Genomic DNA, 14,557 nt, shown 5'->3' with positions numbered 1-14,557 from the left:
AAATATGGTTTTGGGTTATACTCAATGGGGCCACATTTAACAAGAATAATACACAGAAATGTCTGTCATTTCGGTTTAGAAAATTATATTATAGAATTATAGTTATAAAGACATTGTGGGACAGAATTCTATTAATCTATAGCGGAATATTGATAATTGAGGACCATTGTCATCCTCATCATTTCATGTTCATCTGGCAACAAGTGATTCATAATTCAAATGGTTAATCTGATGTCTGCAGAACGTGTTTTAAAAGATCCCATATTATATTCCTTTTCAACAAGTTAATATAAGTCTCTGAGGTACCTGAAACAGGTCTTTGTTTTTTTGCTGGAAATACCACTCAGATTATGCATTCTAGCAGCCTCTATATACCCCTCTGTTTCAGTCCTGTTCTCAACGGGCTGTTTCTGTGTCTGTACCGAGTGCCGCCTTGATCGTACAAATACAGAATCATATAGCAACACTGTACCACTGAACAAAATTCAGATCAAACTGTACATTTTCGGTTACTACCTTATGCATACCGCACCTTATGTGAATACTGTATACTTCATCAGATCATATATTTAGCATTTTAGCATTTATAATTTTTAGATTATATATTAGATTTAGATTATTGGATTATTAGATTATATATTGCATATATTTAGCATTTCGTTTTTTTAAGATTATATATTAGATTAGATTTAGATTATTAGATTATATATTGTAACTATTTATTGTAAGGCCAATATAACAGAGGGCATACAGTACATACCCTCACCTTGCACCTTGTTGCCCATGTGCACATGTCCAGAGTTAATTATATTGATTTGTTATATTGTTTACACTGCTTTTTTTTTTTACTACCTGTACCTCCCCTCTCCCCTCCCCCATGCTGCTATGATGCCTGAATTATCCCAAGGGGATCAATAAAGGAATATCTTATCTTATACTTTAGGTTGAAAAAAAGAAAGTTCACAAGCAAGGCGCCATTTTGTACACAAATTTTTCTCTCTCTCACACGAGTCAAGGACAGTGCATGTATGAGGGAGAGGCAAATCTGAACGGCATGTGCACAAGCACTGAAAAGGTGCGTTTTTCACAATATGTGACCTTTTATGGTAAAGATAAAATGTGAAAATAAAACTGTAAAGAGAAATAACAGATTGAGCAGAGTTTTAACTGTTTTTTTTTTTAATTTCTTTTACCCGTAGCTCTGGAGATTTCTGGCTGAGGTCAGCGAAGGTGTCGCCCAGTGCGTGCTGCGTCTGCACCATGCTGTAGAAGTGATTGGTCAGCGCTCGGGCCAATCGCAGGACATTCTCATACTTCTTCTTGGTGTCCCTCAGGACCTCTATCTGGGCCTCCAGCTCCAGGTCGACCGTCCGCGAGCCCCGACCGAAGCGCTCCGAGATCATCTGCTTCGTACACTGAGGTCAGAGGGGACAGATGGTTGGACAAAGGCACAGGAGAATGATGGGAGGACAGGATAGAATAAAATAAAAATAAAAATACAAATGAAATCAGTTAGTATGTAGACCTGATATATATATATATATAGACCTTTTCTAACAACATAAACATTCTAAATAGGCCCCTTTGTATTTCCTGTTGCAATGTTTGTTAACACAGTTGCTGACGGGAAATAAAACAGGGGCCAAAGCGGTTCCCCTAGCTACGGAATTTTTAAAGAATCCTTCTGAAAAGGTCTATAGACGCTCAACAAAAACAAACCAAGCATTCTAGAACGGACTACATTTGCTGTCCTGTAGCAAACACTGGAACAACTCCATACAGGAAGTCGACTGTAGTCCAAGCCGTTGGCAACGCAGTTCAACTGACAACATCTATAGAAAAGAGTCATTTTATATTATGACCCGTCAGCAAACTAGGGTTGGACAGTATCCATTCTCTGTATACTCTCCAGGCCACCGGGGTAGGTATATGGACACATTATGTCATAGCGTGTTGAGACTGCCTGCACAATCTTCATGGAGGCCTGGATAGTCAAGTTCTGCCCAACAGGTGCATTTTGCATTTCTCTTTAGCACCACCATTACAGTAATATTAATGTTAGCCATTGCCCACCTCTCGCACGCACGCACACACACACACGCACACGCACACACACTTCTTAGAGTAAGCAGTGAGCTAGTAGGGCTGACCTAATTGCTTCGAAGCTTCAATCGCTGCCACTGTAGTCAATGTACAAAATTACTATTAGAATGCCTTGTTTTCTTTGCTTTTGGTTGGGTTTTTTCTAGTGCTGTCAGGCGATTAAAAAAAATGTATCTATTAATTACAGGATTTCGAATTAATTAATCTAATTAATCGCATTTTAATCGCATAACCATTTTATGCCCGATATTCTATAATCATATTTCAAATTGCATGTGTCCGGATGGCAGAATTCAGTACTGTATCTACAAAATCTTCTGTTTAATCATCTTCCATTTATTAATTTGCTTAGATTTTTCAGGTCTGGTCAATTTTAGCATGGTGTTATTCACAGTCAAAGATAAAAAAATTTTTTTATTGATATTCTCATTTGGTTCTTTACAATTTACTCAAGCCTAGTAGGACACAGTATTTCTTACACTGGGAATACATTCCCTGAGATCCATAGATGTCCCTAGAATCAGATACCAAGAACATGCAAATGGACCATATTAAAAAAAAGTCTGTAAATGTGTATTCTACGAATTAAATAATTTTTTTGTAAATTATCATAGCGTGATAATTTGCTGTGTAATTAATTAATCTAATTAACGCGATAAACTGACAGCCCTAGTTTTTTCATTCGTTTTTTTTTTTACCGCTCCAAAATGTTAATTACGGTACTACTACTACCATCTCTAAGGATGGTCCTCCCTATACCAAAGGAGAAGAATACACGTTGATATTTATTGTCGAGACACTTTTATGTAAACAACTTACCTATCTCAAGCCTTGTATCTTACTTTACCAGCAACTATAGCACTACATCTAATCGGATTCTTTTAAAATGTCCCCAGGGTGCACAGCGCTTGGTAAAACTGCCTTCTCCTGTTATGCACCTTGGGTATGGAATGAGCTGAAAAATGCCTTTATAGTAGTCTTAGAAGTGCTCCCTCCTTTGAATATCTTTAAAAGTATTTTACAAACCACTCTAAAGGAAACTGTTTTACATAACCTTGACTTGAGGTGGACTGGTACCATCATTGATATCTCTGGTACCGTCTCTGATATCTCTGGTACCGTCTCTGATATCTCTGGTACCGTCTCTGATATCTCTGGTACCGTCTCTGATATCTCTGGTACCGTCTCTGATATCTCTGGTACCGTCTCTGATATCCTGTATGTCTCTCTTCTTTTACTCTTTCCCTTTTTTGTATTGGATGTGTTATATTATGTGAAATTGTTTCGTAAAAAAAATATATATATGAAACTGCTTATGCTGCCGTCTTGACCAGGACTCCCTGGACGAAGAGATCAGTATTCATACAGTAGTATTCATAGGATTAGGGATGGGAATCGAGAATCGGAATTGATTGGGAACCGGTTCCTAATTGTCCGATTCCTGGAATCGCATTCCTCTGTGACTATCGATTCCTCTTATCGATGCCATGTTTTTCCGACAGTTGCGCATTTAAAAACAATAACGTTAGCGCCACGCATGCAGCCATAGCAGACTATTTGATTCCTTGACTAGGAAAACCTAAAGGGCTCGATATTGCGACCGTTTTGTGTGTGCAGTGCAAAGTGCTTTGCATCCTAGTCATTCATTTACATGGTAAAGTAACGTTAGCCGCTAGCTAAATAGCCATGCTCATTGCAGAGAGAGAACATTGAGCTGGCAAGGGTGGGGGGAGGGAGCCGTCTCTGTCTGTGTGTGTGTGTGTGTGTGTGTGTGTGTGTGTGTGTGTGTGTGTGTGTGTGTGTGTGTGTGTGTGTGTGTGTGTGTGTGTGTGTGTGTGTGTGTGTGTGCACCCGCAACATCAGAGGAGGTAGAAGCCTCGGAATTTCAGTAGGTGAATTGCTTTCCTAGATGTTACTTATGTGTCAGTTATGTTTTTACTTTTAACCTTTACTTATACAGGTAGGTTATTGCTAACAAATTCTCTTTTGCAATAACGACCTGTTGAATGCAACTACAGTTCAATAGATTAAATTAGTTCTCAAATACATTATTTTATTTAAGTGTATAGTTAATTTATTTTTTTACAGTTTTTGTATTTTTCTGACATGGGGGCTCAACAATAAATGACAATCAGAAATGTCAATTTGCATGTTGTTATTCTAACCAGCTTAGTTCTGTTGCATTTCCAATTTATTTATGTAAATTATAAATGTAGCAGGAATCGATAAAGAATCGGATCGATAAGCAGAATCGATAATGGAATCGTATCGATAAAATCTTATCAATTCCCATCCCTACATAGGACACGTGATCTATTTCCTACCACTGTGGCGTCCATGATGAAGACAGCTCATTGGCCACAGTTCTCATTTAACGATAATCACCTGTTATTTGATTATAAGCGCCTGTTGTTTGCCTACCAAGATGACTGCGATGATGGGTGTAATGGAATACTACGGACTAAGAACTACGACCTATAGCATGTTCAGTCACGGCAGTATAACGGTAATATTTCATTTCATTTGTATTTGTTTGCACATGGAATTGTTACAGTCCAACAGTACATATAGTTCACTTAATATGCTCCACTAAATTCCATGGCCGAAAGGAACAGGAAGAAGCCAATTCTTATTTGTACCTGCCCCTACACACATACAGTACACTGATAGACTAAGTGCAATGTTTACCAAACCAAACAAAATGTACATACTTATTTTGCAGAAATGGAAACATCAACACAATTAAATGAACATAAATAAATACATTTTGTGTATCCATCAGTTAAATTGCATATTTAGGTTAATTCATTTAATTGGCGCACGATAGCAGACACTACAATACCGTGGACCTATCGTAAACCCCACCCTCTTTTCTGGATCCTCCAATCACAACAGTTGCTCTCCCCTGGGCAAACAACGTTGTGATTGGAGGATCGAGAAAAGAGGGCAGGGTTTTGAGATCAAATTACCTTGTAGGTGTTGAAGCCCCACTTCTTCATGGAGTCCAGTTTCTCCACGGCCACGCCCCGGGTGGCTTCATCTCCTGCCAGGGAGTTGCTGCTACTGCTGTGGTGCATGCTGGACCCTGTGGCGGGAACGAGATGTTCATGTATCACCCTGCGCGTGGTAACGGTGTAACACAAACAAACAACACACACTGGGACAGGAATGAGGTCAGCATAGAATGACACCCAAATACAAAGAGCTAAACTACTTCTAAAACTATTAACCTACTCAACCCAGGTCCACCTAGCCTGGATCCAGCCTCCTGAATCAACCCAGGTCCACCTAGCCTGGATCCAGCCTCCGGAATCAACCCAGGTCCACCTAGCCTGGATCCAGCCTCTTGAATTAACCCAGGTCCACCTAGCCTGGATCCAGCCTCTTGAATTAACCCAGGTCCACCTAGCCTGGATCCAGCCTATTGAATTAACCCAGGTCCATCTAGCCTGGATCCAGCCTCCTGAATCAACCCAGGTCCATCTAGCCTGGATCCACCCCTCCTGAATCAACCCAGGTCCATCTAGCCTGGATCCAGCCTCAATTCCATCATTCAGTGCATGCGATTCAGGGGATCTCTGGAGGACAGGAGGTCCAGATCCCTAAATCACCTGAAATGAATCATAGAATTATTATAGAATCCTTGAAACGAGGGCAGAAGTGGAGGGAGCTGGTCCTCCCCATGTGAACCACAGTGACACTGTATAGGACTGACGGTGCGTGAGTGAATGAATTCAATGACAGAGACAGTGGGCAGAACTGAGAGGAAAGCTGGAGAGTAATAGGAAACATGTCATTAAAGGGGTAGTTCAGATTTTCTGAACCTCAGCCCTACTACTTGCTACTTACTAGTGATGATGTTGATCGGTAGAGTATTTTCTCAGCACAAGCTGACTGAGGACCACTGAAATCTACTCCACAGCACACGCAAAGTACATTTCACCTTCAGTCACATTGTACAGATTGGAGCTCGACCCCATTGACTCTGCATTGGTTTCTGTCTAACTAGCCAGAGCTAGAATTGTGAGAAAGGACTCTACTGATCATTAACAGCTTAAGTAGCTAATAGGGCTAGGGTTACAAAAAACTGAACTATTCCTTTAATGTCTAAGCTAATTGACCAGCTAGAGATCTAAGATCGAGTCCCAAATGCTATTCCTTGGCGTCATGGAGGTTACAGTGGATCTCAAGGTGGATCTTCTCATTTTGGATCAGTGTTGGTGCTTAGGGTCAAGTAACTTAGATGTCTTTCTCCAGTACCCGAGTAATGATCTGACTGACTGACTGTCTGGCTATGAGGCGGGGGCAGAGCTGCTTGGGGGAACACCATCTTGCCTCGCTTTCATATGCAGCTGTGGTGGCGGGGAGGAGTGGTTGTGAAAGGATGGTCATGGGTGTGGTGGGTAAGGCCATGGGTCATGGGTGTGGTAGGGTCAGGGGTCATGGGTATGGCTCTGGATGAGAGTGATACGAAGGGGGTACAGTGTTCACACATTAGTCACTGGACAAAAATTATTGAAATAGAATCCAGTTTTATCGGACATTCTCCTATGTGTTAGAATGTGTACCCATGGCTCTGCCTCTTGGTATTGTATTTTATTACTGGAGGAATTCTCCAGATACTGAAACCCTATTCTAGCCTGGTATTGACCTATATCTGATACTAGTATCAGTATTAGTGCATCCACCCGAAAGCAATACACAGTAGACGCAGCAGTGAGTCAGCCTGGTGTAAAACAAGAAGAAAGGAATTAAAAGAGCAAGTCCCCAAAGAAACCATCATGTGAGCAAAAGAAAAAAAACATAATGACTGCGTTTACATGGACATTACTATTCCATATACAAGCCAATAACCCCGGTTTTAGTCATGATAAGGCATTTATATCAACCCTCAAATCCTGATCACCAATATCCTCATTAGGGTTGGGTACTGTTCACATTTGAACCGATACCGGTACCTGTGAATCGATACTGGTACCCAACGGTACCTTTTTCGGTACTTTAGTCTCAAAAACATTTGTTTATTATCATTATTATTTATTTAGAACAATTTGTTTATGTATATATATATATATATATATATATATATATATATATATATATATATATATATATATATATAAATAATATTACAGCAAGCGTTGTCTGCATCTAGCTTTGTAAAGTGTAACCACACTTGCGACCGTTTTCGGCTTTGTTGTTGAATTAAGTCAAATCCTAGGTAAGCGTGTATTGTGCGCGTGAACGTGCGCCACACTTCACAGGTTTCGTTTCTCATTTTTTTCTTTTCTTTTTTTTACCTAAATGTGGCACCGGTGGATCTCACGTGAATCGGTACTCGGTAGTACCAGCGTGATTTGGTCGATACCCTTAAAAGTACCGGAATCGGTACCCATCCCTAATCCTCATACAGCCGACATGAAACGGGGAGAAAACGGAATATGACATTCCATTACTATGGAAACAGAACTTCTACAGATTCAAAACCCATGGGAAAAAAGTCCATTACATGTTATTATTTGTCCATTTAAACGCAATCACTGTGTCCAAGAGAAAGACCAAGAAAGCAAATACAAGTACACTACCACCACCTGAAAAACAAGAAATCAAATACAAAAAGACTACAGTACCATCACCTGAAAAACAGACAAGAGTTTAACTCCCAGGGATGCTAAGATAGAAATAATCAGGAAATAGTCAGGAAGGAGCGAGAGAGTAAATTGAGTTGTTATAATAATAATAATAATAATAATAATAATAATAATAATAATAATTGTGAAGAGGTCTGATAAGAAGCCACCTATTCCTGTAACTGGGATCCTCTTGTTAAACTCAGAGTTGTAGCGCACAGCAGGGCCTGAGAGGAGAAGACAGAGTCAGAGATGTAGTGTTAATATCAGAAGCTCTTCCATCGTATCTGAAGTTCCTTTATTAATACAACTAGAGATGCCCCCTCTTAAGTCCATTAATCAGTGTGTGCTTAGCTGAGTGAGACTGTTATGCCTCGTCTCCACTAGCCAGGGTTTAGCCGTGCTGTGGCCTTGTCTCCACTAGCCAGGGTTTAGCCGTGCTGTGGCCTCGTCTCCACTAGCCAGGGTTTAGCCATGCTGTGGCCTTGTCTCCACTAGCCAGAGTTTAGCCGTGCTGTGGCCTTGTCTCCACTAGCCAGAGTTCAGCCGTGCTGTGGCCTTGTCTCCACTAGCCAGAGTTTAGCCGTGCTGTGGCCTCGTCTCCACTAGCCAGAGTTTAGCCGTGCTGTGGCCTCGTCTCCACTAGCCAGGGTTTAGCCGTGCTGTGGCCTCGTCTCCACTAGCCAGAGTTTAGCCGTGCTGTGGCCTTGTCTCCACTAGCCAGAGTTTAGCCGTGCTGTGGCCTTGTCTCCACTAGCCAGAGTTCAGCCGTGCTGTGGCCTTGTCTCCACTAGCCAGAGTTTAGCCGTGCTGTGGCCTTGTCTCCACTAGCCAGGGTTTAGCCGTGCTGTGGCCTTGTCTCCACTAGCCAGAGTTCAGCCGTGCTGTGGCCTCGTCTCCACTAGCCAGGGTTTAGCCGTGCTGTGGCCTCGTCTCCACTAGCCAGAGTTCAGCCGTGCTGTGGCCTCGTCTCCACTAGCCAGGGTTTAGCCATGCTGTGGCCTTGTCTCCACTAGCCAGGGTTTAGCCATGCTGTGGCCTCGTCTCCACTAGCCAGGGTTTAGCCGTGCTGTGGCCTCGTGTCCACTAGCCAGAGTTTAGCCGTGCTGTGGCCTCGTCTCCACTAGCCAGAGTTTAGCCGTGCTGTGGCCTCGTCTCCACTAGCCAGAGTTTAGCCGTGCTGTGGCCTCGTCTCCACTAGCCAGAGTTTAGCCGTGCTGTGGCCTCGTCTCCACTAGCCAGAGTTTAGCCGTGCTGTGGCCTTGTCTCCACTAGCCAGAGTTTAGCCATGCTGTGGCCTTGTCTCCACTAGCCAGAGTTTAGCCGTGCTGTGGCCTCGTCTCGACTAGCCAGGGTTTAGCCGTGCTGTGGCCTTGTCTCCACTAGCCAGGGTTTAGCCATGCTGTGGCCTTGTCTCCACTAGCCAGAGTTTAGCCATGCTGTGGCCTTGTCTCCACTAGCCAGAGTTTAGCCGTGCTGTGGCCTCGTCTCCACTAGCCAGGGTTTAGCCGTGCTGTGGCCTTGTCTCCACTAGCCAGGGTTTAGCCATGCTGTGGCCTTGTCTCCACTAGCCAGAGTTTAGCTGTGCTGTGGCCTCGTCTCCACTAGCCAGGGTTTAGCCGTGCTGTGGCCTCGTCTCCACTAGCCAGGGTTTAGCCATGCTGTGGCCTCGTATCCACTAGCCAGAGTTTAGCCGTGCTGTGGCCTTGTCTCCACTAGCCAGAGTTTAGCCGTGCTGTGGCCTCGTCTACACTAGCCAGAGTTTAGCCATGCTCTGGCCTTGTCTCCACTAGCCAGGGTTTAGCCGTGCTGTGGCCTTGTCTCCAATAGCCAGGGTTTAGCCGTGCTGTGGCCTCGTCTCCACTAGCCAGGGTTTAGCCGTGCTGTGGCCTTGTCTCCAATAGCCAGGGTTTAGCCGTGCTGTGGCCTCGTCTCCACTAGCCAGGGTTTAGCCGTGCTGTGGCCTTGTCTCCACTAGCCAGGGTTTAGCCATGCTGTGGCCTTGTCTCCACTAGCCAGAGTTTAGCCGTGCTGTGGCCTCGTCTCCACTAGCCAGGGTTTAGCCGTGCTGTGGCCTTGTCTCCACTAGCCAGAGTTTAGCCGTGCTGTGGCCTTGTCTCCACTAGCCAGGGTTTAGCTTGTGTACCACAGTTGGTGGTGTGAATTTTAAACGGTTGCCTAGCAACCGTAAAGTTTACAAGAAACGGAATGGAGACACAAACCCAACCATATCATGCCATGCTATACCATGTTATACCATGCTAGACCATGGCTAGCCCCAGCCAGGCTGAACATGGCTAATGGAGACATGGCATTAGTAGATTAGTTGCTTTGTTATGGTGAATGATTCATCTCCTGAAAACTTATCTGGTCTGAGTACGCCGCAGACCTCAGGTAAGCACAAGGTCCTTCGTATGGGAAGGGTTTTTCCTATCTATTTGTTAATAATTTCTTTCGTCAAGGACAACCCTAAATCCAAGAGGTGAGTTGAGTGGAGGTGAGGTTGGAGTTGTTGTATTGAGAGAGAGATTGTTGTATACAGAGTTTTGTAAGGTGAGGTGAGAGGAGAGGTGAAGGCGAGAAGGTGTTCATTGTGTACTGGACCCTAGACTGGCTGAGAAACCCCCTTGTGTACTGACCCAGGAGGACTGGACGACTACTCTGAGTATTGAACAATCAATTTTTTTGTACGAGAGCCTGTTTTGTGTTTTGACCATCGGACTGTATTACGACCATTCTATTTGCCCGTCGAACTATATTCTGCCTATAATCAATAAATATTCTTATTGATTGATATTGCACTTGTGTGGACATTTGAATTAGTTTGTTTTTGAACCGTGACAAGTCTGAAAACCACCAGGCTCATCACAATATATACTGTATATATATGTAAACAGATTAGTTGACAGACGGGTCTTGGGTATCTCTTGCCTTGACAGGATGTGCAACATGTCAAACAACACAGTATTGTCCTCTGAAAAGACACCAGAGCTACTGTAGAGACATGAGCACAGTCAGTAGGAGGAGTGGTTGAGAAGAAACATGAGATATTAGTGCATAAGAGAGAGAGAGCGCTCTACCTTTCATGGAACTGGTGGGGATAATGCCCTCCGCTGTTCCGCCGTAGCCCCCCGATACGATACTCGTCTCGTTCAGATTAGGCCCCGACACCATCACCTGCTGGAGGTCCTGAAGGGGTTGAAAAAGGGTACGGGGGAACAAAAGAGGGGGGATAGAGGGATGGTGGGGGCAGCATACATAGACAGAGGGTTATGAATGAGAAGGTTAGTCTAAGTGAAGAAGTAATGTCAAAAGGTTAAACTGGTTCCTTCCCCACCAAATAAACATAGAACAAAAAGTTCGGAAATGTGTGTTTGGTCGATTATTTCCCTGTTGTAACGATGCTTCTTGGCCATACATTTTATACCGTTGGAAAGCCTCTTTATTTCCCTTTTAAATGGTGCCCGATTTGTAAGGAACATGCATTTGTGGGATGAGCAGCACAGCTGAGTATGTGGGTGGCGCCCATGAAAAATGTGCCAAACCTTATTCAAACAGCTTATTCTGCTGTTGCTATTGACTCTTGTTTGGTGTCGTTTGGTGGATTGGATGATTGAAGTCTATCGGTAACAAGGAAGAAACAAGACAGCCTGGCACCTCCGCAGATATGGACCTCGGTCGGACCTTTCTACGCTGAGATATGGTCACTTTTCCGCACCTACCCCCTACCAGTGGCAATCCCATATCTCCAGTCAGGGACCGAACTCCATCCTCCAGGATGACAACGCTCGCCCCCACAGAGCAGGTTTATCAGAGACTACCTCCAGAATTTGGGAGTAGAGAGAATGGAATGGCCTGCCAACAGTCCTGACCTCAACCCAATTGAACACTAATGTGGGATCAGCGAGGGCGTGCTGTTCGTGCTCAGGGTGACCACCACAACCACGTTGGCCGACTTGCGACAAATCCTGGTTGAGGAGTGGAATGCCATCCCACAGCAGTGTGTGACCACGCTGGTGTCCAGCATGAGGAGGTGCCAGGCTGTAGTGGCTGTGTATGGTTCTTCCTCACGCTACTGAGGCTCCTGGCTGTTTGTTAATGAATACATTGTAAAATTGACAATATGTCTCGTTTCTTCCTTGTTACTGATAGACTTCAATCATCCAATCCACCAAACAAGAGTCAATAGCAACAGCAGAATAAGCAGTTTGAATAAGGTTTGGCACATTTTTCATGGGCACAACCCACATACTCAGTCAGCTGTGCTGCTCATCCCACAAATGCATGTTCCTTACAAATGAGGCACCATTTAAATAAATGGTAAATAAACAGGCTTTCCAACGGTATATAAAATGTATTGCCAAGAAGCATTATTACAACAGAGAAATAATCTACCAAACACAAATTTCCGAACTTTTTGTTTTATGTTTAGTTGGGGGAGTGTAGGGTGAAGGGTTATCCACTAGAGGGGGACAAACACCAGTATGTTAGCATGGTTAGTTCTCACTACACACGTCTCTAGAGTTAGTTGAACCCTCAAGACAAGGGGCTAGATCCACAAAGAATGGATTGCACGGAGCAAGTTGCACCCTTACTTACAATTCATTATGAATTGAAAATGGGGGACCCTGATGTAAACAAGACGAAAGTCTTTCTCTGGTCTGCATCCCCTTAACAATTGTGTGTATTGAGCCGTACTGTATTGTACCCATTCTGCAATCTGTTAATAAAATGTTCATTCAATCAATCAAGTGATGCGGTTTTATTTATTTATTTGACTACTTTGTACAGTATATGATGTGCACTCTCTCCGTATATATTCATGCACAGTGATTGATTGAATGAAAATTGTATTAACAGATTGCAGAATGGGTACAATACAGTACGGCTCAATACACACAATTGTTAAGGGGATGCAGTGCAGACCAGAGAAAGAGTTTCGTCTCGTTTACATCAGGGTCCCCCATTTTCAATTCATAATGAATTGTAAGTAAGGGTGCAACTTGCTCCGTGCAATCCATTCTTTGTGGATCTAGCCCCTTAGGTTTTCATTTGCAGGAGCATGAACATGATCCATCACCCAAAAGGACTCTCAACCCATACCGTCTTTAACAATGAATGTACACAACAAACGTACAAACTTTATAGATAAATGTAAATGTAAATAAATGGGGTTGAAGACATTCATCTGAAAACGTACAGTATGTAGTTCTTCCATTATAGTAGTGTTCGATTACATTTCTAACCCGCTGATCTGATCTGTTGAGCAGAAGAAACTCGTCTTGAGGGGGGAAAAATACGACCCACACTAACCCGCCTAGTCAATGATTGACCCAATTAAACACTTAAAGACGGAGTGGACTGGCCTGAAAGGAAGCTGGTGATTCTGTTGTGGAACAGACAGAGAGGTTGATAAAAAACATGGACGTCAACGGTCAGTGTTGCAAGTCACACATAAGCAAACAGGTTCTCCCTCTCATATACATTTCTGATGTTATACATTGATTGTGTATGCATGTACAGGCCTTTAGTATTGACCTATCTCAAGCCCCACCCTCTTTTCATTTCTCCAATGTGATTAGAGGATCAATAAAATAAAAAGGTTGAGATAGGTCAATAGTGGAGCTGCTCAGTAGACAATAGTGTCAGGCTGGCTGTGCTGGGTAACGCTAGCTGCCAGGTGTTTGACTACTATTTGACTAAGTGTGAGACAGGGTGTTGCTGAAGAACAGCACTTTGTTACTGTGCTAGGCGGCGCACACTGTGGAAGTCTTGCTTCTCCTTTTGTTTTCAACAGAACAGCACATGTGACCCGAGACAAATCCAGATGTGGAGGGAGAAATAAACATGGCCTGACCTGAACTCTTACTACACACACAGGCATAGAATATAGCATAATAACGTCTACCTGTTCCCCAAACGCAAACTAAAGCGAACACATGTTTGAGTCAGCTTCCACTCATACTCAAACCATATGCCTGTGGTACGAGGAAAGACCTCGTTTCCTTGTTGGCTACATTATGATGGAAATGATTACTGGACCAGATGAACCACAGTAACATGAGTGAAGGGAGCAGCCGGGGTCAGGTCTTTAGCTGCACTGGACTCTCAAACCCTGCCCTCTAGGTGTGTTTCTATTATTGGGGTTAACTTGTGGAACAATGCGGATATACAGTTAAGAATGAGTCATTCGATTTTGGTTTTTAAGAAAAAGGTTTGTAAAGCTATTTTTGAAAACTACAAGGGTGAATAACACTGTTTTCTTTTCTTTTTTTTTTTTTTAGAATACTGTTTTGGAATCTACATTTTAGTATTTTTTTGTAAAGCTACATTTTGAAAAACTACAAGGGTGAATAATACTGTTTTGCTTGCTTTTTTTCTTTTCTTTAGAATACTGTTTGAGTCTAAAGGTTTGTATTTTTTGGTAAGAATATAGGACAGGCACATATAAGCACTATGCTTCAGTCTGTACCTTTTCAATCACTGTAAATAATCAAATATTGATAAATGATGATGTATATTGTACTGTGTGTGATGATGACTGAAAAAATTAACTACTACTACTACTACTACTACTACTACTACTGCTACTACTACTACTACTACTACTACTACTACTACTACTACTACTACTACTACTACTGCTACTACTACTACTACTACTACTACTACTACTACTACTACTACTACTACTGATTGGAGAATCAAGAAAAGAGGGCCGAGTCTGAGATAGGTTCAGTAGGCCAGTGGTTCTCCAAGTGAGGTCCGGGGACCCCCAGGGGTCCTTGAGAGGGTTCCAGGGTGTCCCCAGAAAAAATATAGTC

General features: G+C 43.0%; 1 protein-coding gene across 5 annotated transcripts in view; it reads right to left on the bottom strand.

Annotated features, from left to right (window-relative positions):
* The window catches only part of arfip2b (ADP-ribosylation factor interacting protein 2b), a 46,786-nt gene that overhangs the window by 14,421 nt on the left and 17,808 nt on the right, over positions 1 to 14,557 (bottom strand). For 3 of the 5 annotated variants that reach the window (XM_084320307.1, XM_084320308.1, XM_084320310.1), the window contains 4 exons: positions 10,814 to 10,922; positions 7,904 to 7,960; positions 5,073 to 5,188; positions 1,194 to 1,415 (listed from right to left, as the gene is read on the bottom strand). In XM_084320307.1, coding sequence (XP_084176433.1) covers positions 1,194 to 1,415; positions 5,073 to 5,188; positions 7,904 to 7,960; positions 10,814 to 10,922 — 504 coding nt within the window. The remainder of the gene's footprint in view (positions 1 to 1,193; positions 1,416 to 5,072; positions 5,189 to 7,903; positions 7,961 to 10,813; positions 10,923 to 14,557) is intronic. The other 2 variants (XM_084320309.1, XM_084320311.1) reach the window with 1 other exon arrangement.

This window comes from Notolepis coatsorum (assembly GCF_963971535.1).
Source record: "Notolepis coatsorum genome assembly, chromosome: 8".
NCBI classification, from domain to species: Eukaryota; Metazoa; Chordata; class Actinopteri; order Aulopiformes; family Paralepididae; genus Notolepis; species Notolepis coatsorum.
Note: the sequence above shows the minus strand (reverse complement) of the source record. Positions and strands in the feature narration are given on the sequence as shown.